Here is a 27,215-nt window from a genome sequence, read left to right on the forward strand (position 1 = left end):
ATATTTCAAGTACACAAAAAGCATTTTTTCCATCAGCAGCGTACTGAACCCAAAATATAGTCACATATTACTAAAGCATCCCAGATCTCAGCTTCTTTGATGTCATTCATAGGGAACCAAGGACAGAATGAATCAGACACTGGCTCTGTTATTACGCCCTTGTATGCCCTATTCTGAAAAATTGCAGCGTTTTAGAGAAAACATGCTTTAAAAGTTAATAAATAAAAAGTCCACAATGGTGCTAAAAACTGCCTACTCAACAAGCAGCAAATAATGCGGCAAATCCACTTGTCACTGGGTATATACAAAATAAAGCAAATATGTATACTTGGGCTAATTGAGATAGACGGGTTATTAAAAGTTGTCCATGATTAATGTGACTAGGTTTACTAATACAAGAGGCAAATCCCCAGCGGCTTCTCCCCGCCCTTCTACCATAGACTGAGAGCTCTCTCACAATGTGTAGGTATAACAGTCTACAGGAGGGGGGCATGCAGAAGCTACTAGAGACTTGCCCCTTGGACCAGTAATCTTAGTCGCATTGTCCACGGACGGCTTTACGAGCATGTTTCCCCTAACACTAACACAGTATAAGTACACTCTGCTGAACACTACATCAGTTTTCTGTTGGAATCCCTGAAAATAATATCCCAATGGGAATCCCGCAATAGAGCCCCGATGGATCTATTCACTTCAATTAAGCTGACAGCGGCACTGTGAACACTGCCCTCCATCATGGCAGTATTCGTCTTTTACAAATATGCGCAAAAATGTTGCAGACCATGATTTGGTGCATGTTTGAAAAAACAAAAACGAATCCTGCCATTAGAGTCCAGTACTGTGAAGGGCTCGATCGGAGCTCTGTTGTGGGAGTCCCGTTTGAATCCTGTTTTTCACAGACTCCAATAGAAACCTGATGTAGTACTCAGCCGAGAGCACTCCAGCGAGTGTAGTGTGAACCTAGCCTAAAACATAAATGACTGCAATAACAGAGTCATGGTCTGATCCATGCTGCGTTTGGTTTGGGCAGCATGAATCAGCTGTTAGGTTCCCTTTAATAATTATCTAAGGCATCAATAGAATCATAGAATGTGAGAGTTGGACGGGACCTCCAGGGTCATCGTGTCCAACCCTCTGCTCAATGCAGGATTCACTAAACCTAATACTAAATTCTTTTTGAAGACATGCATGTTTTCTAGGCATGGCCGGACCTGTTACATGTGAAGTCTTTTATTGTCACTTTGTTCACTCAGTTTTAATCATATCATAACACCCAATTGTCAATTTAAGAGGAATGACAGAGGAACAGCACAATATGGAGTTTTAAGATGTTAGATGTTCCAGAATTGCAGAATTGTCATTCCATGGCGAATACACATACTTACTAAGACATGTAATTAAAATTCAATTCCAACTTGTATTTCTATCCTCCAGTTTAAAGGGAATCTGTCATTAGCAGTCAAAGCATTTTCTATAACTATCAGAAAGCTTTCATTGGGGGCAAGTACTTTTCCCCCGTGTATGACATTGTCCAATCATGAACAGGCAGTAGCACACTGTAGAAAATGTGGGTGAGATGTAATGACAACCCTGATCCCCAAGTATAACCTCCTGCATGATTAGAAAGTACAGGTAGTAGAGCATAGATGATGAATGCAGCGGTCGTGAGGGCCTAGGGTACTCGGTAGCCGGGCCGGCAGTCTTCCAGGGAGGTCACGGTGGCAGTGGCCCAGCTCCGTGGCCCTGGCCGAGCAGATGAAGGGAGTATTTACAGGGGATTTGTAGTCTTTATGTGACGCCACCTGTGGTGCCTGGTCAGGGTTGACCAGTGCTGCTGTGTGGGCCCTGATGGTATAGCAGCCGAGATGAAACACTTCCCACAGGTGAAGCGGGCCCCCAGGGACTGAGAAAGCTAATATGAAGGATGGCGGCAGGGGAAACAGGGTGCAGAGAGCAGGATGGCAGCAGTGATGATAGTCACGGTGGTAGCACAGCTGCGGGGAGGTGCAGAAGAAGACAGACACGAGGAATGCAGTCCGGTTACCTTTACTGCAGAGAAAGCTGTGGAGTCCGGGGCACTGGTCACTAGGTCCAGGAGGGTCCGATCAGCCTGGAAGCAGTCGGAGTCCGCCCCGTCAGGTGGGTTTGGAGGCCTGCCTGCTGCGCTTCTCCATTGCGGGCCCCGCTGCCTGTGAGCTACTCTGTGGTCCCTCTTCTTCACTCCTGCTCTAAGCTTCTGCTTGTGGCCAGAAAACTTGCAGTCTCCTGTCCCTCAGATTCGGTTGCTGGGACGTGCAATCCCTGTACAACCCAGGACTCTGGCGTCCTCTGCTCCACTGCCTGGGGTGAGCTCTTCACGTGCTCTGCTCCCCAGAACTTTCTCCTTCTCTCTCCCTGCTGCTTTCTCCTCCTCTCCCTTCCCTCTCACACTCACTGACTAACTCCTCCCCCCAATCAGAAAAGGCAGCTCCCCAAAAAAGGGTGTAGAGCTCCCTCTTCAGGTAAGAGATCAGAACTTGTGTGTGCATGTGGGGTTTACCTGACGTGGGGAGCTCCTCCTGCTTGCAAGCGTAATATCACCTCCGGCGAAGGAGGCAACACTACTTTGGCAACCGGCCCATGGGGCGCCACAATGAACACCTGTCAGAGAAGGTCATGGCAGTCAGTGTGGGGGAGGAGCAGTGCAACTGCGTTTCTGTGTCACACTGCAAACCCTTCAATCAGCTCTTCTCCTTTCATGGCACTGTCACCTCTGCTGTACCGACCCTGCCTCCCATACTGCCTGTCCACAGTATCAGTATCACACTTACAGGTATGTCTGTTGTGCTTATGGCAACTTATAAAGGTTTTTCAGTTAGAGCAGAGAAGTTTGTCATTACATGTCACACACAGGAGTACTCTGTTCCGCGTTACTGTGGGGTGTGTTCTTTTTCTCCTGAGTGTTGCTGCCTGCTTAGGATTGGGCAAAGTCATACAGGTGGAAGAAGTGTATGCCCCCAGTGAAAACTCTCTGATAATGCACACGTGGACTTAACGAAAATGAACTCATTAGGTGCCAAATACTTTGATTGCTAACATTTCCTCATCAAAGATGAGGATTTTTGTAAAAGTTCCTTGTTAAATAATATGTCATATAACTGACATACAGTACATGTAACTAGAAAAATTCATAGTTTAGTTATAGATATACCCTGTTATAGATATCAAAGTGCTATAAAAGAAAGATATAGTACTTTTATCAGACATCAATATAATACTACAGGATACATGCCTCAAAGTAGCATTTACTGGATGATATATTCAGATATTTATTATCCAATATGTACATTATCCTATACACATTCATACATTTATCATTGCAAATGGCTTTCCAACAAATAATTTGCTAAAATAATTTGATCAAAAACGGTATTATAGTGGAATAAAACAAAACTCTGCAAATATATACATATATATTTGGCAGGCGATCTCTCATCATGATGCTTTAGCTTCTCGTGTGTGCATTCTAGACCTGTCATGCATCTCAGATTGCAATGTGAGCAGAGACTTATGGTGACTGCTGATTGGCTGTAGTTTTTCAGTATTCCGCCAGAGTGGTCAGTAGTGAAGGTTGCAGCTGATCAGCAGCAGCATGACATAAAAATTCTGCATGTCCGCCAGGAATCATAGTGCTGACATCGCAGGATTAGAATCAGTCTAGGTAGTTAGTATATGGGTTTTTAATTTTACGTGGAGCACTTAAGCAGGGTCTCTGAGTGCTTCTTCTTTAGTGCAGCTTTTAAGTGCAAATTAGAAATATATAAGAAATGTAATTCTATGGTATATATTCTTCAATGTCAACACCCTTAATCTGACCATCCGTCTCATTCACAGGTATGCTGCTTCCTGAATTGAATAGTTCTCACATTCATTGTTCACACCTGTCTATTTTTGGTATGTCTGATGCTTCCCTGCTTTGTAATTAGCAAAGTTCTGCATTCACTCCTGTCTGTTAATTTATCCTATTTTTCTAATTGTCTTACCTGCCTCCCTGTGATTCCTGCCCTCTGGTCTCCCCTGGTATCTTTCATGTGCAAATAAAGGTGTATACATTTGGACAAATAGTTCTCCGACCTCAGTCTCTGAGTGCATCTTCTCAAGTGCAGCATTTAAGTACACGTTATAAATATAGCAGAAATGTCCCAGAAAAGACCAGAAGGTAAGAGCTACCACTGTTAACTGTGGGTACGTCTTTATCTCCCACACTAACTTTTCACCATGCTTACTTATGCCCTTACAGTTTTTGCTCCACTAATCCTTACACTCCTTCACTACTCCTACATGCCAGCACTCTCCAAACAAATGTTTATCTCACCTTCCCTCTTACCTCTCCACCTGACCTCATCTACAGACCTGCTCCTCAACCTCAAATCCCTCCTACTAAAACACAAAACAAGCCGGCCACTTTCCTTTTCCGTTCTCCTCTCCCACTCACTGCTACTCCTCACTGCTGGCGATATATCTCCCAATCCTGGACCTCCACAGCTGTTACCCGCCATTAAATATCTCTCCTATCACCCATCACCGGCCAGAAAATATCGCACCCTCGCCAACATAAAACCCGTTCCTTTGACCCCCATTTCGAAGCTCTATTTTTCTAGAGCGCTTTGTAGCACTCGTTCCATCTGCAAGAAGCTCCATGCCATCCACGACCTCTTTACCTTTCATGACCTATCCTTTTCCTTTTGAGTCTTACCCAGTGATCCTCTGCAGCCACCCACACAGACGGACATACATTATACCTCATCTTCACCTTCCTCTGCTCTCTATCTAATCTTACAACCTCACCTCTCTCCCTATCTGACCACCATCTACACTCCCTGACAGAAGTTATGTCGCTTATCCATGTTATGTAAATAAAAGCTTATAACCTGACGTTAAATTCATCCATTGGTTTTATAAATTACTCTTTTGAAAGCTGAAACCCTCCCAAATTTGGTTTAGGTTAAGAAAATAAATTAATGAACACAGAATGGTCAGATTTTGGCAAGACAAAAGTTTTGTCGCCTGGTCATATAATGCACCCAATCCTAGCTTACAGCCTCACCAGTGCTCAGTAAATGATCGGTTAATTAGTGGGTGTGTATAAAAAGAAACCCAGCACCCCAGACCTTCACTTGAACTGCAACTTGAGCTCTGACAACATGCCAAAAATCCACCCTGCGACCAAAGCCTTGATTATCAAGAGGCTGAAGACCAGATCCACTGCAGAGGTGGCTGGCACCTTTAATGTGTCAAGTACAAAGAATTAAAAAAAGATTTGAAGAGACTGGAGTTGTGTTTGACAAGCCCAGGTCCGGCAGACCCCACAAGACAACTGCTCAGGAGAAACGTTTGTTGGTTAGAAAATCCAAAGCAAGCCCCTCTTCCACTGCAGCAGAGCTCCAACAGGCCTGGTCACCTCAAGTCCCTGTGTCAACTAGAACAGTTTGTAGGATTCTGTCTCGAAATGGCCTCTATGGTCGAATCAGTGCCCAGAAGTCAGCACTAAACAAAAGGCAAATAAAAAGCATTTGCAAAGTCCCACAGCCTGCTAACAGATGGACGCTGGAAAAGTGGTAGAAGGTGGATTTCTCTGATGAATCTTCAGTAGAATTACACCACAGCCGCTGAAAATACTGCAGGAGACCTGCTGGAGCCCGTATGGATCCAAAATACACCCAGAAAACAGTTACATTTGATGGTGGAAAGATCATGGTCTGGGGTTACATTCAGTATGGGGGTGTGCGAAACATTTGCAAGGTGGAAGGCAATATCAATAGCCTAAAATATCAAGAAGTATTAGCTACCTCTTACATTCCAAATCATAAAAGGGGTCAAATTCTGCAGCAGGAAGGTGCTCCATCTCATACATCCATCTCTACAACAAAGGTCCTCCAGGCAAAAAAGATCAAAGTGCTCAAGGACTGGCCAGCCCAGTCACCAGACATGAACATCATTGAGCATGTTTGGGGTAGGATGAAAGTGGAAGCTTGGAAGACAAAACCAAAGAATCTAGATGCACTCCTGGAGGCATGTAAGACTGCATTCTTTGCTATTCCTGGTGACTTCATTAATAAATTGTATGAATCATTGTTGAACCGCATGGATGCAGTCCTTCAAGCTCATGGAAGTCACACAAAATATTAAATATGACTCTAATAACAGCACAACTTCATTCACCAATGTTATGCCACATATATTTGTATTTTAAGATAATTATTTGTTTGAATATCACATTACTTTCTGTGGGCGACAAACTTTTGTCTTGCCAAAATCTGACCATTCTGTGTTCATTAAATGATCAATATTTCAGCATTGATGCCAATTTATTTTCTTAACCTAAACCAAATTTGGGAGGGTTTCAGCTTTCAAAAGAGTAATTTATAAAACCAATGGATGAATTTAACGTCAGGTTATAAGCTTTTATTTACATGACATGGATAAGCGACATAACTTCTGTCAGGGAGTGTACTCACTTTCACATCCATGTCCTCCTCACCTGCCCCCATATCCAGCAACTAGCGCAACCCTGTAAAAAACTCGCACATCTAGCCACTCACACACTCTCTGACTATTCTACCGCTGTCCTTCATATCTTCACTCCACGAAACAGACAGTGCCACCGTTTTCTACGTCACAAACAGACAGTGCCACCGTTTTCTACGTCACACTCGCATCAGCTATTGACTCGGTCACCCCTCTCATGCATGGCAGAGTATGATGAATCAATAGACAACTCTGGCACAACAACCTCACTAAATAGCTTTGGCAAGTGTCCAGGGTTGCAGCGCAGCGCTGGAAGAAAAAGCACTCGCAAGAAGACTTCACAACATTTAATAAAGCAACTCTCACATGCAAGTTCATCCATACCTCTGCTAAACAAGACTACTTCACCACGCTTGTATCCTCTTTATCCCACAACCCCAAACAGCTATTCAACACCTTTAACTTCCTCCTCCGCCCACCACCGCCCCTCCAACCTCCCTCATCTCTGCAGAAGACTTTGCAACGTATTTGAAAAATTGAAAGATTGATTAAACAAGACAAGTCTTTACTGCAATACCACCACAACCCCTACGTATAACAGACCACTATCTCTCCCTCATAACCTTCCTCCCCACCATAACTGAAGGAAAACTTTCTCATCTCCTCTCCAAATCCACTTCACCACTTGTGCACTTGACCCCATGCCATTCCACCTCCTCTCCAACTTCACCAACACGCTGGTCCCAGCCCTAACCCATCTCTTTAACCTATCGTTAACTTCTGGTACCTTCCCTTCTGCTTGCAAACACAACACCTGATGGAACCATCCCTTGACCCGACCTCTACATCCAGCTATCGTCCCATATAGCTGCTTCCGTTCAATTCTAAACTCCTTGAACAACATGTCCATGCTGAACTTTCCTCCCACCTCGCATCTAACTCTCTCTTTAACGACCTACAGTTAGTCTACCGTCCTCACTACTCCACTGAAACTGCCCTGACCAAAATGACTAACGACTTACTTACCACCAAAGCTAACAGACAATTCTCTTTACTCTTCCTTCTAGACCTGTCCTCTGCCTTCGTCACAGTCGAACACTCTCTCCTACTACAAATCCTCTCTTCCCTTGGCATCAAGGACCTTGCCCTCTCCTGGATTTCCTCATACCTTTCTAATGGCACATTTATTGTCTCCTATTCCAATACTAACTCCTCACCCTGCCCTCTCTCTGTTGGTGTCCCTCAGGGCTCTGTCCTAGGACCCCTACTCTTCTCAATCTATACCTTTTGACAAGGACAGCTCATAAAGTCCTATGGCTTCCATTAACACGTATACGCTGATGACACTCAGATCTACCTCTCTGGCCCAAATGTCACCTCTCTGCTATCCAGAATCCCAGAGTGTTTATCAGCCATATCCTCCTTCTCCTCTCGCTTCCTAAACTCAACATGGACAAAAAGGAACTCAACATCTTTCCTCCATCTTTTCTAATCCCCTTACACGATCTATTTAACTATAACAATTAATGACACCACCATTTCAGTAGTACCAGAAGTCCGCTTAACCTTAACTCTGTCCTGTCCTTCAAACCGCACATCCAAGCTCTTGCTACCTCCTGCCGCCTCCAACTCAAAAATATTTCGAAAATCCATTCTTTCCTCAACCCTGAATCTACTAAAATGTTAGTACATGCCCTCATCATCTCCTGTCTCGGCTACTGCAATATCACTCTGTGACCTCCCTGCTAACACTCTCGCACCTCTCCAGTCCATCAAAGACCTTGCCCTCTCTTGGATTTCCTCATACCTTTCTAATGGCACATTTATTGTCCATCAATAACTCTGTTGTCCAACTAATCCACCTCTCTCCACGCTACTGCTCTGCTTCTACCCTCTGGAAATCCCTTCATTAACTTTCATACCCCCAAGGTATTGTTACACAGGTGGTTGTGGAACCACTGTGCCACAGTCTGGGAAGGGCCTGGGGGGGGGGGCTTAACTAAGCGATTACCTGGTTCTTCACTACAGCCCCTGATGGTATGGTTAGACTTGAAACCAGCCTGCAATGACCCTGAAGCCACCTCACCACCACCGAAGCTGCCGCAACCCCTTATCCTGTCTAACTCCCCATTATCCTGTAGACTGTAAGCTCACAAGGGTAGGGCCCTATCTTTTCTTTACCAGTCTGTCATTGTTAGTTTGTTCACCAAACGTTATATTTGTATCCTGTACGTAACCTCTTCTCATGTACAGCACCATGGAAACAATGTTGCTCTAAAAATAAATAATAATAATTGTCCAGAACCTCTTTAAGCTACATGTTCCTCAAGAATATTGAAAACCTCAGAAATTCAAGACTTTTCTGGAAAATGGACAAAAACAAATGATTACATTACATCTAATATCTCTATTCATATAAATATCTTTAAGAATCTTACCAAGTTTCCTCCGCCCAATTGGTTCTCTGAAGAAGAAGAAAAAAAAAACAATTAGTCTTACACATAGTGATTCTGCATCAATGTGCTCTTATATTTAAACACATACTATACAAAATAAAATAAGTTTGATCTCTGAATGAGATCTGAAGTGGTTAATGGTAGAAACGATTGACCTCTGTTGTTCACAAAATGGAAATAGAATGTGACCACTAGAACAAGGACAATTTGTATTCTCTGGGAAAAGTCAAATAAGTATCTAACATAGTCCAAGTATGAGGTGATAGATGAGTAAAGTACTATTTAAAATTTTGGTTTTATTATGTACTGACTGACTGACTGAGTTCATATACATTAAACTGACATCCTCCGAACCTGTTGATTTTGGACAACTATCTTATGTGTATAGGGGTGTCACAATCCTCTTCCTATGGCAGAAGTTGAAGAAAATAAGGGTCAGGAATGTGGAATTTCAACATAGCTGATCCTTCTGTTATCACAGGAAAGAGGATTTCACAAGAGGTGTCTGACAGCGGCTTATTCCTTTCTCCAAGAGTCAGATGAATATCTCACCTCAGGAAGAGGCCAGAAGTAACTGTCAGCACCGTATTCTGGCCGAAGTGTACAGAGTATTGCACCTCTGATACACTGGCCAGCAATGGAGTGACAACCGTGGGCTCAAAGGGATAGAGGGCCTGTGCTATTGCGCAGCACACCCTGGCACACCATTGGCAGACGCGCAGCACTCGTCACTCGAGATGCACAAGCATAGTGCAGCAAGAGAGCAAGCTGCCTGTTTAGAAGATACACCTCATGCTGGTAGTGCATTTAGGTTGCTATGTTTTGCTAATGCCCTTCCACATCTCATTTGTCAAGGCAAGCAGGATTAAATATCCTGGTACCTGCCGAGTTCACTGCTGCCTCTTCTCTGCATTGGTTGAGCAATTCACGGCACAATTTTAGGGTTGAAGGAAGAAAGCAAGATACTTTGTTTGGTGTCAAGCAAACATGCAAAAAAACATCAGTGGTACTGGCAGGTGAGTGACATAAGTGACATATAACAATAGTTTGTGTAAAAATTAGGAAAAAGTTTCTAAAGTGTGCTTGATAAATTTGACTCATTTTTATACAATTTAGATCAAATTGTCTAAAAAGGAGTCAAATGTATCAAGCACATTTTAGATATATTTTTTTCCAACTTTACACAACCTATTGGTTGCTTTACTTTGCAGCCATATTTTGAGCCTTAATTTTGACACAATTTTGGAGCAGTGTTACATTTCATGCCATGCCCCTTTCTAGTAAGCCACAACCTTTTCAATATAGGACACATCCCTTGTGAGAAAGTTGGAAAAAAAGGCAAAAACACTTGGTTCAAGGCAGGTATGCAATTTTTTAAAAATAAATAAAATAAAGGGGTGCAGATACACCCGTAGGACTGGTAGAATAATGAGATTTGGTTTAAAAAGGCATACAATCAAGTGTATATGCCAGATTTTGTTATAGTATACAATAATGAGAATTTATTAGACTTAAATAAAATCTATATTATGAACTACTTTTAGCATTTAAAAGCTAAAATGTGTTGGGGTGTTAAAACAGATGTTCACTTTTAGACTAAAATTCAGTGGAGAAAATAATTGTCACAACCTCATCTGCCCCAGAACCACTACCAGAAAATAATGCCCAACAGCCTCAACAATACTGTGTCACATCCAATCGTGACAAATGCAAAAAATAAAAAAGAAGAGAAGATTTGACAAAATAAATACATCAAATATCCACTAACAAATGGAAGTAGATTTTCTCATTACAAAGATTATATATAAAAATGCTTGTGGTTAAGATTATATTCCGCTTTTAATATGTGATAATGGAATAAATTGTGTTCAACATCAGTTTAATGGCAAGTTTTTAGCCAAAAGAAAGAAGCCCCCTCATTTGGATCAGCGCTTTCCCTTGATTTGCAGCTGCGTTCTTGAATGCAGCTATTTTCCTAGACATGGAGCTCGGCAGGGTTATATTGAACAGCAGCCAAATAGTTCATACTTAATATGCTCAACAAATGTCCATAGACTTCCATTCATATTCCAAGTTGTGTATAAAGTGTGAAAGCTCTTAAACTAAAAGCATAAAAATGCTGAATGGTGACAGATGATCTGCTGCAATGTACATTAATTGAAGTAAAGCAATGAAGGATTTATGTAGAAGTTTGTTCTTTTGGCCAAGTATGGCATTGTAGACATTAGCAAATAGCTGTAAAGGGCCACAGATGTGACCAGGGACAAAATCAAGCAGATCTAAAAACCAAAAATTGAAATCTATTCCGCAGGTATTACCTATGGCTAAGCACACACTTGCTGGAAACGATGGTATGGTACAAAAACCACACCATTAGCACCTGTCAAAAGAAAGCATGAAAAACAGCAGACACATTGCCGTAGGAAAAGTTCATTATGACTCCACATGTAAAAACCATAGTGTAAGGTTATGGACACCTTTGACATGGAAAGAAAATATTTTTACATATCTTAGTGGTTACTTTTAGTTAAAAAGTTGTACAAAGTTTCCGGCTGCAATCTTCATCTCTTCATTTATTTGCAGGTCCCCTGATGTGCAATTTACAACTTGCACCTAATTTCAGATTATTCTCATATGTATTTGTTCCTCCCACAAATATATATTCTAAAAAAAAATATAAGGTATATAAGCCCAAACTAAACTGCTCACCATAGGAGGTAGTGCAGGGAGAAGGTGCAACACTCGGGGTCAGTGTATAGTGTACATCCAAGAGCACAAGGAATCAGCTGCAGCAGATCAGCCTCTCAGGATCACTTGTGATGTCTGAGCATCTACACAAATACTTCAAATAAAGTCTGGAGGAAATACTGAGCCTAGGGTACCCACTTAGTCTAAATCCCGTTGGATCATCTTTTCATTCGATCAGAACTTCCTCAACCAGTTGCACTCAAGGCTTATATTTTCCACCAGACCTTATTTCAAGAAATATATACTGGGCATCTGTATGTCCAAGATGATGCTACCATCACCTGCATTCATGTATCAGTATGCCCTCATTTCTGTAGAGATATCCCCTTAGTCTGCTTTTCGCTATACCTACAGCCTTTTTTTATGCTCTCCCTAAAAATGTAAATGTTTCCTCTCCCAAAATTTAGATCTTCTTCCCCTTACTACTGCCATCTCTAACATTGAGAGAAGGGAGTCAGGCTGTGTGCCCACTATGCGTTTTTCAAGCGTTTTTGATGCGTAATTTCCGCACCAGAAACGCTTTAAAAACACTTAGTAATCCATGCTCCATGATCCCCAATGAAAATCTGCATGTTCTGTGCCCATGCTGCGGATTTTTCCGCAAAGGATTTTCCTCGCGGAAAAATCCGCGCATGTCCATTATTTGTGAGTTTCTGCATGCGGATTTGAGGACCCAATGGACTTGAAAAACGTAAGTCAAATCCGCATGTAAAAACGCTGCAAAAAAGCGTGTAAAATCCGCAAGCGTTTTTGACTGCCAAGACCATGCAGAAACGCTGCAGAAATTTTCTGCTTCATTTCTGCATCGTGGGCACATAGCCTCAAAGAGCATGGAACGCCATCAGAGCCAGGAGCTGATATCTGGAGGATTTGTATCATAGCATTCCCAAATCACACCTGCTATCTAGGTGAAGGACTCAGCAGCAAAATGGTCAAATACGCATTGTGCAGATAGAGCCAATGGCAGTACACCTCACCTCCCTACACATCCCCAATGAAGCAAGGTGTATGGTCCTCAATCCTATCTGTTCAATGAGTATATGTATTCAGCCATTGGACTTATCTCCTAGGCAATGTATGTCCTTTTACTAGCTAATACCCAATTGGCAGTTTGAATACCTGTCTGAATAAAGACATGCTTGCAGTTTAGTAGCCCCAAACCTAGTAATTGGTCCTTTTTAAGTCACCAGCTATGATGTCTATCAATCTTCATGTTCCTATGGGGATACAGGTAAAGATTTTTAAAAAAAATGCTGTAGGACTGAAGTGAGAGAAATGCCAAGAACAATCCAATTCTCCTGTAGTTGCCAATAGAAACTAAATGGGAAATGTATAAATTATCGAGCAAAACCATGTAATGACTGGTTGTGCTGAGTTCTCTAGAGCAGGGGCCACTCTAGCAGCTTTCTGCTGTGTGTAAAGTTCAATTCACACACCATTTTTTTTTACTCATAGGCAAAAAAGTGCCATTTTTCAGCAGTGTGCTAGATCCGATTTTCGCTCATCTTTGGTCTGTGTGTCAAATTTTACCATGCATGTGCCATCCAATATTCTCATATGCAAAAAAAATATTGATGGAGGTTTTCCAAGTTTTGCATGGCAAACAGCTTGTTAACAGGTTTTTTTTTATTATTTTTTCTCTAGATCCTTCTACTTGAATAGGAAAGTTTGAATGAAAAATTGGGACAAAGTAGGACCAGTTTTGTTTTTTTGCTGTTTTCTTTTTTGTAATAAATACCATCGATCAGCAAAAAAAACTGACATGTGCTGCCAGTTAAAAACAATCACACATTAATTTGGATTAGAGAAACACATCTACAAGATGGACATATACCTGTAAATTATTTTTAATTATTTAAAGTAACATTCATTAGCAGTATTTTACTGTACATTGCCCTAATATAGCATCAGGACAGTGTTTATTCCTTTTACGTAAAATTACCTTAATTAGTACTATGGAGCAACTACTATACTTTTTTAATAAATGCATTTGTTGATGCTATATAAATTAATTGAAAAATTAAAAGACACATATGTTTTTTCTTTCCTGTTTTGTATATGCCATAGTTATTTTAAGAGGCAAGGGAGGCTCCTTTAAAAGAAATATGCTAAAAATAATAATAATGGGAAGACACATTTAACAGATATATTTAAGAGGGAGACTTGCGCTTCTATTTTAGTGCTGGTCACCATATACATGTGGAATTACGGTACATTTCATAGAAATCTACATTCATTGGCTGTACGCTTCCATCAAGAGAAAGCAGATAAATTATAGGCTGTCAGAAGGACAAACGCAAGGTCTTTTTAAGATTAGCATTTCCAATTGCAGTTGATGAATACGTTGTTAGACTTTCAATGAAATATGGCAAAAGATCAGTAGTGCACAATGCAGTATAGCATGTGAAGTTAGGAATAAAAAGAATTTTAATAGACACCACCTTAATATTGCAGCAAATGAAAAAAGCAAAGAGATGCATGTCTACAGCACTTGCAAGTTTACAAAATAAAAACCTGAAGAGATGAACTGGAATATAAATTGGTATGCATGCACCGTGTGGGCACATGTTCACTCTGGCCACTAAACAGACAAAACTTAATATAAAAACAAAGTGAGCAAATACCCTGCAGTAAAATAGCAATGGTGCATGAAAATAACATAGGGTGCTTAGTTAACATAATTTTGATAAAAAAAACATAAAAGCCATCCCATCGCGTCAAGGTGACCCTTTCGGGACAGTCCTAACCTCAAGTATTAAAACCTTAAGGTTTGCGTAAAAGCTTAAGGTTTTAATACGTAAAAGCCATCCCACAGCCTCAAGGTGACCCTATTTGGGTCGATCCTAACCTATAGTATTAAAACATTAAGGTTTGTATCAAACCTAAACGTTTTAATACTAGAAATCACGACGGTCCCGAATAGGGACACCTTGACGCAGTGGGATGGCTTTCATGTTTTTTTGATCAAAATTATGTTAAGTACCCTATGTTAATTTCATGCATCATTGCTATTTATTTATTGCAGGGTATTTGCTCACTTTGTTTTTATGTTAAGTTTACAAAATAGTCTTAATTGTAGCAGAAAAAAAGTCTATCATATAGTGATCCTCTCAATCCAGAGAAGGATGAGGTTTGGGATTTACTTGTCTGATTTCCACTACAGAGGGTAGATTTCAGCTGCAACAGGCTGCTTCATAATGGCATTCCCTGGAGAGACAGGTAACACAGATGGAAAAAGAAGAATACTGAGACACATAATCGAGCCTTATTTTTAACTTAGCCTTTTGTGTTGATACATAAGATCCAAGATAATAAAGGAACTAAATATTTAGGCAAAGGCATTGTGGGTATTTATGTCAAATCCATTGCAAATGATATTTATTTAACAATTCTTCAATCAATTTCTATTAAAAGAAGGATGCACTTTGCCTGCACTTTCAATATATAGGTGTCTGAAAAAAGACATCTTCTGGAATCATCTAAGACAGCAATGGCTCAGCTCCACAGATGATTAAGTATCATAAAAGATTTCGCAAGACATTGTGTTCCACAGATACTCTCATATGAAGCAGCATCACATGAGCATGTTGATCTCTGCTGGGTTTGAAGAATGTGCTTATGGCTCAGAGTAATAGTATACACAGATGTGAGCTAATGGATGGAACATCAATACATTTCTAAAAATATGTGCTTTTTATTCCTTAGACTGCATCTGTGTGTCAGGTAATCAAATAAGTTGTCATTGTAAAATGTTCACTGCATTTACATATGGAAGGTGGAAATATACAATACTGCGCAAACGTTTTAGGCAAATGTGGAAAAATGCTGCCGAGTAAGAATGCTTATGCTTTCAAAACTAAAAGTGTTAATAGTTTATTTTACCAATTAACAAAATACAAAGAGAAATCTAGATCAAATCTAGATCAAATCAATATTTGGTGTGACCAATCTTTGCCTTCAAAACAACATCAATCCTTTTAAATACACTTGCAGTCAGGGATTTTATAGGATTATGGTCAAGTGTATGAGTAACCAATTATACCAAACAGCTAATAATGATCATCATTTTTTGTAGGATGAAACACAGCAATTAACTGAAACAGAAACAGCTATGCAGCAGGCTTAAAACTGGGTGTGGAACAGCCAAACTCTGCTTTGAAGTTAAGGTTGCAGAAGACAGTTTCATGTCACAGGTCATACATACATCATGGAAAGACTGAGCACAGCAAAAGTACACAAGGTAGTTATACTGCATCAACAAGGTCTCTCCCAGGCAAAGATCTCAAAGCAGAACTGGGATTTTAAAATGTTCTGTTCAAACTGTTTTGAAGAAGCACCAAGACACAGGCAACATTGAGGACCATACATACAGTGATCAGCCAAGGAATTTTAGTTCTGCAGTTGAAAGACACACCATGCTTTCTTTTGAAATAGGAAAATGTCTAGCAGTGTCATCAGCTCAGACCTGTTAGCAATCAGTGAGACCCAAGTACACCCATCTACTATTCAGAGAAGTCTGGTCAGAAGTTGTCTTCATGGAAGAATTGTGGTCAAAAAGACTTACTTTCAACATGGAAAAATGGCCAAATTACTCAACTATGCACAAAAAGTTAGAAATGGGGGTGCAAAAATGGCAGCAGGTGCTCTGGACTGATGAGTTAAAATTAAAAATATTTGGCTGTAACAGAAGGCAGTTTGTTTGCCGAAGGCCTGGAAAGTGTTAAATAATGAGTAACTGCAGGTAACTATGAAGCACGGTGGATAGAACTGGTGCAAAATTAGTTGACATCCTATTCCATCAGCCACTATAGTGGTCTGTGGCCGCTGAAACTGGAGAGGGATTATTGCTTCTTATCTGACGACATCCAAGTTTCTTCTTATGAAATAAATGCAGATACTTATGCATTATGAAATACCATCAAGAAGTCGTCTGATTGGTCTAAAATTTACTCTGCAGCCGGACAAGACCCTAAACATACAGCCAATGTCATTAAGAACTATCTTCAGCGTAAAGAAGAACAAGAAGTCCTTGAAGTGAGGATATGGCCCCTACAAAGCCCTGATCTCTACATTATCAAGTTTGTCTGGGACTACATAAAGACGCAGAGGGATTTGCGCAAGCCTACATCCACACAAGATCTGTGGTTAGTTCGCCAAGATGTTTTAAAGAACCTCAATGCCGAATTCCTTTAAAAACTGTGATCAAGTGTACATAGAAAAAATTATACTGTTTTGAAGGCAAAGAGTGGTCACACCAAATATTGATTTAATACAAAATTTCTCTTTTGTTCATTCAGTTTGCCTTTCATTTTATGCACCACTCTAGCATTTTTTTAATCTAGGTTCCCTGCCCCTAGTATTATCCTTACCAGCAGTCTTCACCTGTTTCAGCGCCGCTTTAGTCAGTCTTCTACAGGCTGTGACCTGCAGCATTGCTCCAATGTTTGCTGGGCGATCCAGAAGTCATTACTCAATGTAAGTCTATGAGAGCCACAATGAGGCTCTCATAGTCTTACATTAAGACCTTGTGACGGTTACTTTTGATTTCTGTTCAGTCAGAAATTGCTGTCAGAAGATGGTGGCGATGGACCAGAGTGGCGCCGGGAACAGTTGAAGACAGAGGTTGGTAAGTATAATACTACGGTCAAGGAACTTACATTAATGGCACCACTCCAGCGCCAAAATAAAAAAAAAAGGCCGTAGGGTAGTTTCAAAAAAATAAACACCTACCTAAAACTTTTGCACAGTACAGTATATAGAAGTTGAATATCAATTACAGTTATATTTATTAAACTTTATTAACCCATAAATATAAAATAAACTAAAAAAAATAAAATAAATGAGCTTGATCACAAAAAAACGCAAAGTAGTCTTTTCTGATCCAGCTCTTTGAAGGTTCCGGTGCAACAACTAATGTGTCACATGAATATGAACTATCCCATAGAAAACCATGGAATCTATTTTCGTAAACCCTATGGAGTTTCACTGCCAACCGGGGGGAATAAAAAAAAAACGAAATGGCAGAATAGAAAGTTTTGCACAACTATGCTGTAATAGTGCTGCTTTAGGGTACATTTACACTGGTCAATAATTTGTTCCCAATTATCGGCCTGTCTAAACAGGTTGCCAATAACTCAATGCTTGCTTAAAAATCATCACTCTTGACTGCTCATCGCCTTGTATAAACAGGATATGTGTAGCTGAGAACAATGATATTCTACGGGCACAAAACAATCAAATTAACTATTGTTTTGGAAGTGTGGTCGGCCTGTCTGAACATGCTGTTATATGAATGCTGATCGCCTTACCAGTCTGCCACAATCGGCCAGAGTAAATATATCCTCGTACTCTGGATCTGTAGCTTTAAAAAATCATACCTTTTATAGCAGATAAATGGTTTTCTTATTTTTAATGTAAGCCTAAGAGCTTTTATATATTTCTAAAAGTAGGAGTCCTTTATAATGGGGACAGTGATGATGATGTCTGTAAAGTGCTGTGGAATTAATGGCGCTATATGAGTGAATAAAATAAATAAATAAATTCTACGGAGCGCAATTACATTTTTTGACAGGTCATTCACTTCACATACAAACAGAGCCAATATTATAAGTGAAATAAAAGTGATCTTGACATGAAAGTGTATGAACGTGTAAGTATGGATCTTCAGCTGAGAGAACTCTCTGTTACCCTTGGGAAATTAATAGGCAAGAGGTCACCTCCTAAGTAGTGTTGAGCATTCCGATACTGAAATATCGGGTATCGGCCGATATTCACTGTATCGGAATTCCGATACTTAATTCCGATACTTTTATAATATCGAATACCGGAATCGGAAGTTCCCATAATGCCTGCGCTCTGCAGTGTCTCTGAAGGATGACAAGCTGGATGGCAGCGCTCAGCTGCGATCCAGCTTGTCATCAGAATGCCATCCCAGCGTGGGAGAATTCTCCTGATTGTTTAAAAGCCGGCGCGCGGTAAAAAGCCGCCGGCTTTTAAACAATCACGCAGCCCCATACTGCTTCCCCGCAGCCTCCCACCCCGATCCTCCGCTCCCCTCGCCACCTCCCATCCCGATCGTAAATTAGGACCGGGCGGGGAGCGCAGCACCAAGGAGCGAAGGACCCGGGCGGGGAAGCCGGCAGTGAAAAGACTTCACCGCCGGCTTTCCCGTTCTGTGCTGCGCTTTCCCGCCGGTTATTTCAAATGAACAGCTGAGGTATCAGGTGATGCCGATCAGCTGTTCATTTGAAGTAGCCGCGGTGCCCTCAGAGGGTTCATGTGAGTTCATGCTTGACTGCATGAACTCACATCAACTTTCCGACGGCCGCACAGGTCAGCCTCACCTCCCGGACCCGTCATGATTAGTGTGTGCGGGGTGTGTGTGTGCGGGGTGTGTGTGTGTGCGGGGTGTGTGTGCGGGTGTGTGTGCGGGGTGTGTGTGTGCGGGTGTGTGCGGGTGTGTGCGTGCAGGCAGACATAGGCCGATGTGACACTACTACTCCCATCGGCCTATGTCTGTCCCCCGTCCACTCCTGCCAGCAGGATCAGCTCGATGGGAGCAGTAGTTCCCATCAGCCTGATCCTGCTATTTAAATTGCCCTACTGTGTCCCCAATAAATGTTAAATACATGTCATTGGTGGCCAGTGGTTACCTAAAAGAAATTAGTTCATACATTACCTGTCCCCGCCGATCGCCACCTAAAATAAAGTAAAAAATAAAAAACTACACCTATACTCACCAAGACACCTAATTCCCCGAAGCCAGCGATCTCCTGTAATAAAATATAAAATAATAAACCACAACCTTATCCTTACCCCTCCGTAGTAGTCCACGAGTGTCCCACGAAGATCTCCAGTTCAGAGCAGCCACATAGAATGTGACCGCTCTGAACCGCTGCCGCCGCTAGAATGACGGGGCCGTAAGGGTTCACCGGAGTTCAGGCAGCGCTGCTCCGGTTAGCTCCTTTACGGCACTGCTGTATCGTGAGAAATTCCCACGGTACAGCACTGCCGTAAAGGAGGTCTCCGGAGCTGCGCTGCCTGAATGCACTCCGGTGACCTCAGTCAGTGGCTCCCGCTGCCGGGAGCGGACGTGTTCCCGGCAGCCTGAGCTTACAGCAGCCATGCACAGCTGTCACCATCTCCAGATGTGACAGCTGTGCATGGGAGATCAGCGCAGGAACGTGGACAGGTAACTATTTTTTTTTTAGTAAACTAAGAATTAAATAAAATGGTGTTTTATTTCAAATAAATTATTTTTTTCTGGGTGTAGTGTGTTTTTTCTTTTTAACACTTTGTAGGTTAGTAATGGGGGTGTCATATAGACGGCCATCATTACTAACCTGGGCTTCATGGCAGCTGGCGCTGACATGAACCCCACCACTATTACCCCCTGCCACCGCACCAGGGCAGCGTGGAAGAGCGAGGCTAAGTGCCAGAATTGGCGCATCCTATGGATGCGCCATTTCTGGGGCGGCTGACGGCTGGTGTTTCTAGCCTGGGAGGGGGCCAATATTCATGGCACCCTTCCTGAGCTATTAATATCAGCCCCCAGCTGTCTGCCTAGCCTTTGCTAGCTATTAAAATAGAGGGGACCCCACGTCATTTTTTTTTGGGGGGTCCCCCATTTTAATAGCTAGTAAAGGCTAGGTATTCAGCTGGGGGCTGATATTAGTAGCCTGGGAAGCTCCGTGGGTTTTACCCCCTTCCCAGGCTTCAAACATCTGCCCCAGCCGTCTGCTTAACCTCCGCTAGAGACTAAAATTATGGGGGATCTCACGCCATTTTTTTTTTAAATAAATCCTTTATTTTAACACTAAATGACATTTGAGGACTTAATAAAGATGCAGTCCCTAAATTATTATTTATTTTTTAATAAATTTTTCCCAAAACTTTTGACGTGGGCTTCGCCATATTTTTGTATGCCAGCCAGGTACAGCATCCAGCTTCTATGAACGCGCCATTTTCCGGGGCGGCCGCGGACTGCAATTTTCAGCGGGGGGGGGGAGGGCAAAAAGCTTGGGCCTCCCTGCGCTGCAGATTCCATCCCCCAGCTGCCTAGTTGTACCTGGCTGGACACAAAAATAGGGAGAAGCTCCACGTTTTTTTTTTTTTAATTATTTCATGAAATTCATGGAATAATTAAGAAAAAAAGGGCTTCCCTATATTGTTGTGTCCGGCTAGGTACAAATAGGCAGCTGGTGGTTGGGGGCAGCCCGTTCCTGCCTGCTGTACCTGGCTGGACACAAATATAGTGTGAAGCCCCACGTCAATTTTTTTTTAATTATTTCAGGAAATTCATGAAATAATTAAAAAAAAATTATGTGGGGCTTCGCCCTATAATTGTGTCCAGCCAGGTACAGCAGGCAGGAACGGGCTGCCCCCAACCACCAGCTGCCTATTTGTACCTAGCCGGACACAACAATATAGGGAAGCCCTTTTTTTCTTAATTATTCCATGAATTTCATGAAATAATTAAAAAAAAAAATGTGTGGCGCTTCGCCCTATTTTTGTGTCCAGCCAGGTACAACTAGGCAGCTGGGGGCTGGAATCTGCAGCGCAGGGAGACCCAAGCTTTCTGGGTCCCACCCGCTGCAAATTGCAGTCCGCAGCCGCCCCGGAAAATGGCGCGTTCATAGAAGCGCCATCTTCTGGCGCTGTACCCAACTCATCCAGGGCCCTGGTGCGGTGGCTCACTGGGTAATAAAGGGGTTAAGGCCAGCTTGGCATTATCAGCTGGCCCTAAGCCCGAAATTCATGGGGTCACGCCAATATTAGACATGACCGCCATGAATTTCTAGTAAAGTATTTAAAAAAAACACAAACACCCAGAAAAAAGTCCTTTAATTGAAATAAAGACACAATTCTTTATTGTTCTAAATTAAACCATACTTACCGCCACACCCATTCCAGCTGAAGCCAACGATCTCCTGCAATAAAAGTAAAATAATAAAGCAACCTCATCCTTACCTTTCCATGGTTCCCAGGACAGCTTCAGCTCTGCTACATCGAGATGACAGGCTGGACCGCAGCAGAACGCTGCCATCCAGCCTGTCATCCCGCGGACACTGAGAAGCGCAGGCATGCTTGCGCTCCTCAGTGTCTTTCTGTGACGTCATCCAGATGAGCCGAGGTCATGTCCAATGAACTCAGCTCACCTCATGCACGTCACTGACAGCGTGGGAAAATTCTCCTGCACTCAGCGCTTCAGCGTGAGAATTCTCCCACGCTGTCAGTGACGTGCATGAGGTGCGCCGAGTTCATGGGACATGACCTCACCTCATGCACGTCACTGACAGCGTGGGAAAATTCTCACGCTGAAGCGCTGAGTGCAGGAGAATTCTCCCACGCTGTCAGTGACGTACATGAGGTGAGCCGAGTTCATTGTCGGCTCATCTGGATGCCGTCACAGCCAGACACTGAGGAGTGGAAGTATGCCTGCGCTTCTCAGTGTCTGCGGGATGACAGGCTGGATGGCAGCGTTCTGCTGCGGTCCAGCCTGTCATCTCGATGTAGCAGAGCTGGAGCCGTCGTGGGAGCCATGGAAAGGTAAGGATGAGGTTGCTTTATTATTTTTCTTTTATTGCAGGAGATCGTTGGCTTCAGCTGGAATGGGCGTGATGGTAAGTATGGTTTAATTTAGAACAATAAAGAATTGTGTGTTTATTTCAATTAAAGGACTTTTTTCTGGGTGTTTGTGTTTTTTTTAAATACTTTACTAGAAATTCATGGTGGTCATGTCTAATATTGGCGTGACCCCATGAATTTCGGGCTTAGGGCCAGCTGATAATGCCAAGCTGGCCTTAACCCCTTTATTACCCAGTGAGCCACCGCATCAGGGCCCTGGATGAGTTGGGTACAGCGCCAGAAGATGGCGCTTCTATGAACGCGCCATTTTCCGGGGCGGCTGCGGACTGCAATTTGCAGCGGGTGGGGCCCAGAAAGCTTGGGCCTCCCTGCGCTGCAGATTCCAGCCCCCAGCTGCCTAGTTGTACCTGGCTGGACACAAAAATAGGGCGAAGCTCCACGTTTTTTTTTTTTTAAATTCATGAAATTCATGGAATAATTCAGAAAAAAAGGGCTTCCCTATATTGTTGTGTCCGGCTAGGTACAAATAGGCTGCTGGTGGTTGGGGGCAGCCCGTTCCTGCCTGCTGTACCTGACTGGACACAAATATAGGGCGAAGCCCCACATCAATTTTTTTAAATTATTTCATGAATTTCCTGAAATGATTTAAAAAAAATTGACGTGGGGCTTCGCACTATATTTGTGTCCAGCCAGGTACAGCAGGCAGGAACGGGCTGCCCCCAACCACCAGCTGCCTATTTGTACCTGGTTGGACACAACAATATAGGGAAGCCCTTTTTTTCTTAATTATTTCATGAATTTCATGAAATAATTAAAAAAAAAAAATACGTGAAGCTTCTCCCTATTTTTGTGTCCAGCCAGGTACAACTAGGCAGCTGGGGGATGGAATCTGCAGCGCAGGGAGGCCCAAGCTTTCTGCCCCCCCCCTCCCCCCGCTGAAAATTGCAGTGCGCAGCCACCCCGGAAAATGGCGCGTTCATAGAAGCTGGATGCTGTACCTGGCTGGCATACAAAAATATGGCGAAGCCCACGTCAAAAGTTTTGGGAAAAATTAATTAAAAAATAAATAATAATTTAGGGACTGCATCTTTATTAACTCCTCAAATGTCATTTAGTGTTAAAATAAAGGACTTATTTTAAAAAAAATTGACGTGGGGCTTCGCCCTATATTTGTGTCCAGCCAGGTACAGCAGGCAGGAACAGGCTGCCCCCAACCACCAGCTGCCTATTTGTACCTGGCCGGACACAACAATATAGGGAAGCCCTTTTTTAAAAAAATTATTTCATGAAATAATTAAAAAAAAATTGACGTGGGGCTTCGCACTATATTTGTGTCCAGCCAGGTACAGCAGGCAGGAATGGGCTGCCCCCAACCACCAGCTGCCTATTTGTACCTGGTTGGACACAACAATATAGGGAAGCCCTTTTTTTCTTAATTATTCCATGAATTTCATGAAATAATTTAAAAAAAAAATGCGTGGGGCTTCGCCCTATTTTTGTGCCCAGCCAGATACAACTAGGCAGCTGGGGGCTGGAATCCGCAGCGCAGGGAGACCCAAGCTTTCTGGGCCACCCCCGCTGCAAATTGCAGTCCGCAGCCGCCCCAGAAAATGGCGCGTTCATAGAAGCGCCATCTTCTGGCGCTGTACCCAACTCATCCAGGGCCCTGGTGCGGTGGCTCACTGGGTAATAAAGGGGTTAAGGCCAGCTTGGCATTATCAGCTGGCCCTAAGCCCAAAATTCATGGGGTCACGCCAATATTAGACATGACCACCATGAATTTCTAGTAAAGTATTTAAAAAAACACAACACCCAGAAAAAAGTCCTTTAATTGAAATAAACACACAATTCTTTATTGTTCTAAATTAAACCATACTTACCACCACGCCCATTCCAGCTGAAGCCAACGATCTCCTGCAATAAAAGTAAAATAATAAAGCAACCTCATCCTTACCTTTCCATGGTTCCCATGACAGCTTCAGCTCTGCTACATCGAGATGACAGGCTGGACCGCAGCAGAACGCTGCCATCCATCCTGTCATCCCGCAGACACTGAGAAGCGCAGGCATACTTCCACTCCTCAGTGTCTGGCTGTGACGGCATCCAGATGAGCCGAGGTCATGTCCAATGAACTCCGCTCACTTCATGTACGTCACTGACAGCGTGGGAAAATTCTCCTGCACTCAGCACTTCAGCGTGAGAATTTTCCCACGCTGTCAGTGACGTGCATGAGGTGAGCTGAGTTCATTGGACATGAACTCGGCTCATCTGGATGACGTCACAGAGAGACACTGAGGAGCGCAAGCATGCCTGCGCTTCTCAGTGTCTGCGGGATGACAGGCTGGATGGCAGCTTTCTGCTGCGGTCCAGCCTGTCATCTCGATGTAGCAGAGCTGGAGCTGTCCTGGGAACCATCGAAAGGTAAGGATGAGGTTGCTTTATTATTTTTCTTTTATTGCAGGAGATCGTTGGCTTCAGCTGGAATGGGCGTGATGGTAAGTATGGTTTAATTTAGAACAATAAAGAATTGTGTCTTTATTTCAATTAAAGGACTTTACTCTGGGTGTTTGTGTTTTCTTTTAACTTTGACTATGGGGTTAGTAATGGGGGTGTCTTATAGACGCCTCTCCATTACTAACCTGGGCTTGATGTCAGCTGGCATTATAAGCTGACATCAACCCCAACCCTATTACCCCCTGCCACCGCACCAGGGCAGCGTGGAAGAGCGAGGCTAAGTGCCAGAATTGGCGCATCCTATGGATGCGCCATTTCTGGGGCGGCTGACGGCTGGTGTTTCTAGCCTGGGAGGGGGCCAATATTCATGGCACCCTTCCTGGGCTATTAATATCAGCCCCCAGCTGTCTGCCTAGCCTGTGCTAGCTATTAAATTAGGGGGGACCCCACGTCATTTTTTTGGGGGGGTCCCCCATTTTAATAGCTAGTAAAGGCTAGGTATTCAGCTGGGGGCTGATATTAGTAGCCTGGGAAGCTCCGTGGGTATTACCCCCTTCCCAGGCTTCAAACATTTGCCCCAGCTGTCTGCTTAACCTCCGCTAGAGCCTAAAATTAAGGGGAACCCCACGCCAATTTTTTTTTAAATAAATCCTTTATTTTAACACTAAATGACAAGTACAGTAATCAACACTGTCACTGTACTTCATATATATGTGACTGACATGTTTCTATCTATCTAATCTATGTGTGATTCTCTATTCCTTCTATTCTAAATTGTCGGGTACAGATGCTGAATTGCCGGCCGGCTTTCTTAAAGAGACGGTGCATGAAAACACTATTATTTTTTTAAATAAATCCTTTACACTAAATGACAAGTTCTGTAAGCAACACTGTCACTGTACTTCTTATATATGTGACTGACATGTTTCTATCTATCTAATCTATGTGTGAAGCTCTATTCTGTCTGTTATAAATTGTCGGGTACAGATGCTGAATTGCCGGCCGGCTTTTTTAAAGAGACGGTGCACGAAAACACTAATATTTTTTTTAATAAATCCTTTACACTAAATGACAAGTACAGTAAGCAACACTGTCACTGTACTTCATATATATGTGACTGACATGTTTCTATCTATCTAATCTATGTGTGAAGCTCTATTCTTTCTGTTGTAAATTGTCGGGTACCGGTGAATGCCGCTGATGAATTGCCGGCTTTTCATGTCATTCTACATTATTCTTAGTTGTTTTACTTCATGTAGAATTAACCTACAAGGAAAGAAAGGGTTTATTTTCATTCCGATATTTGTGTCCCATTGACTTGCATTGGTTTCCGGTATCGGAATCGGCGATATCCGATACTTTTTGGGTATCGGCCCGATCCAATCCGATACGATATTTCCTGATATCGGAAGGTATCGCTCAACACTACTCCTAAGCTGTAAACGCAGAGGGCGAATGGAAGATATAACATGTCAGATAAGGCTATTAGCTAATGAAGCCTTAAGTGCACTCAGAATAATAAGCCACATGAACTGCAAGATAAAAAGGGCATGCAGGACAGTTCAGCCCATCCTTCTTGGCTCCCTGCCACTTTCAAGTTGAAGAATATACTATAGCTCAATCATACATACGCGAGTTTTATCTTCTGGGTGGATTGTAAAAATAGCAGTAGAATAGGCCATCTTGCTAAACTTCAAAAACGGAGAAAGAATGCACTGAGTACATATATTTCAGTATTTCCCACTACGGAGTTATAAGCTACACATTAACACAATTTTCATTACTAGACTAAACTGCAATGTTGCAATCACAATTAGGTCACGTTCACACATTCAGTATTTGGTCAGTATTTTGCATCAGTATCTGTAAGCCAAAACCAGGAGTGGAACAATCAGAGGAAAAGTATAATAGAAACCCATCACCACTTCTGTATATATCACCCACTCCTGGTTTTGGCTTACAAATACTGATGTAAAATACCGACCAAATACTGACTGTGTGAACGTCGCCTTAAAAGTGAAACAGAAATACTTAAATTCTAATAGCAAATAACAGGGTTCAAATGGTGCCCACAAAAATACAGGCAGATGGAGTAGACAAACACCTAGGTTGCCATTAGGATACCTTTATAGATTGAAAAAATTATCTTTATATAAATCTACAAACAGAAATTTGCTGTATACATTTTCTTTACTACTAATTTCCAACAGAGAGTAAGTGATATTGTGTCACCGAAGTGTTAGGGCAAACAATTCCAGAGAAATAACTCTTAGGTAAAGTCAAAGTAGTGTTTTTCACGTATGCAAAAAAAAAAACAGTAAAAGTGTCATCAGTGTTTTGGATCAGAGAGTGTCATCAGTGTTTTGGATCACAGAGTGTCATTAGTGTTTTGGATCTGAGAGTCATCAGTGGTTTGGAATCCACTGTCATCAGTGTTTTGGATCAGAGAGTGTCATCAGTGTT

General features: G+C 42.4%; 1 protein-coding gene across 2 annotated transcripts in view; it reads right to left on the reverse strand.

The window, feature by feature from the left end:
• Window positions 1-27,215, reverse strand: part of SH3PXD2B (SH3 and PX domains 2B) — a 248,122-nt gene that overhangs the window by 37,265 nt on the left and 183,642 nt on the right. For both annotated transcript variants that reach the window (XM_073651312.1, XM_073651313.1), the window contains exon 6: window positions 8,946-8,971. In XM_073651312.1, the coding sequence (XP_073507413.1) occupies window positions 8,946-8,971 (26 nt within the window). The remainder of the gene's footprint in view (window positions 1-8,945; window positions 8,972-27,215) is intronic.

This window comes from Phyllobates terribilis, unplaced genomic scaffold (assembly GCF_046119375.1).
Source record: "Phyllobates terribilis strain yellow unplaced genomic scaffold, ASM4611937v1 Scaffold_11__3_contigs__length_659146591, whole genome shotgun sequence".
Lineage (NCBI taxonomy): Eukaryota > Metazoa > Chordata > Amphibia > Anura > Dendrobatidae > Phyllobates > Phyllobates terribilis.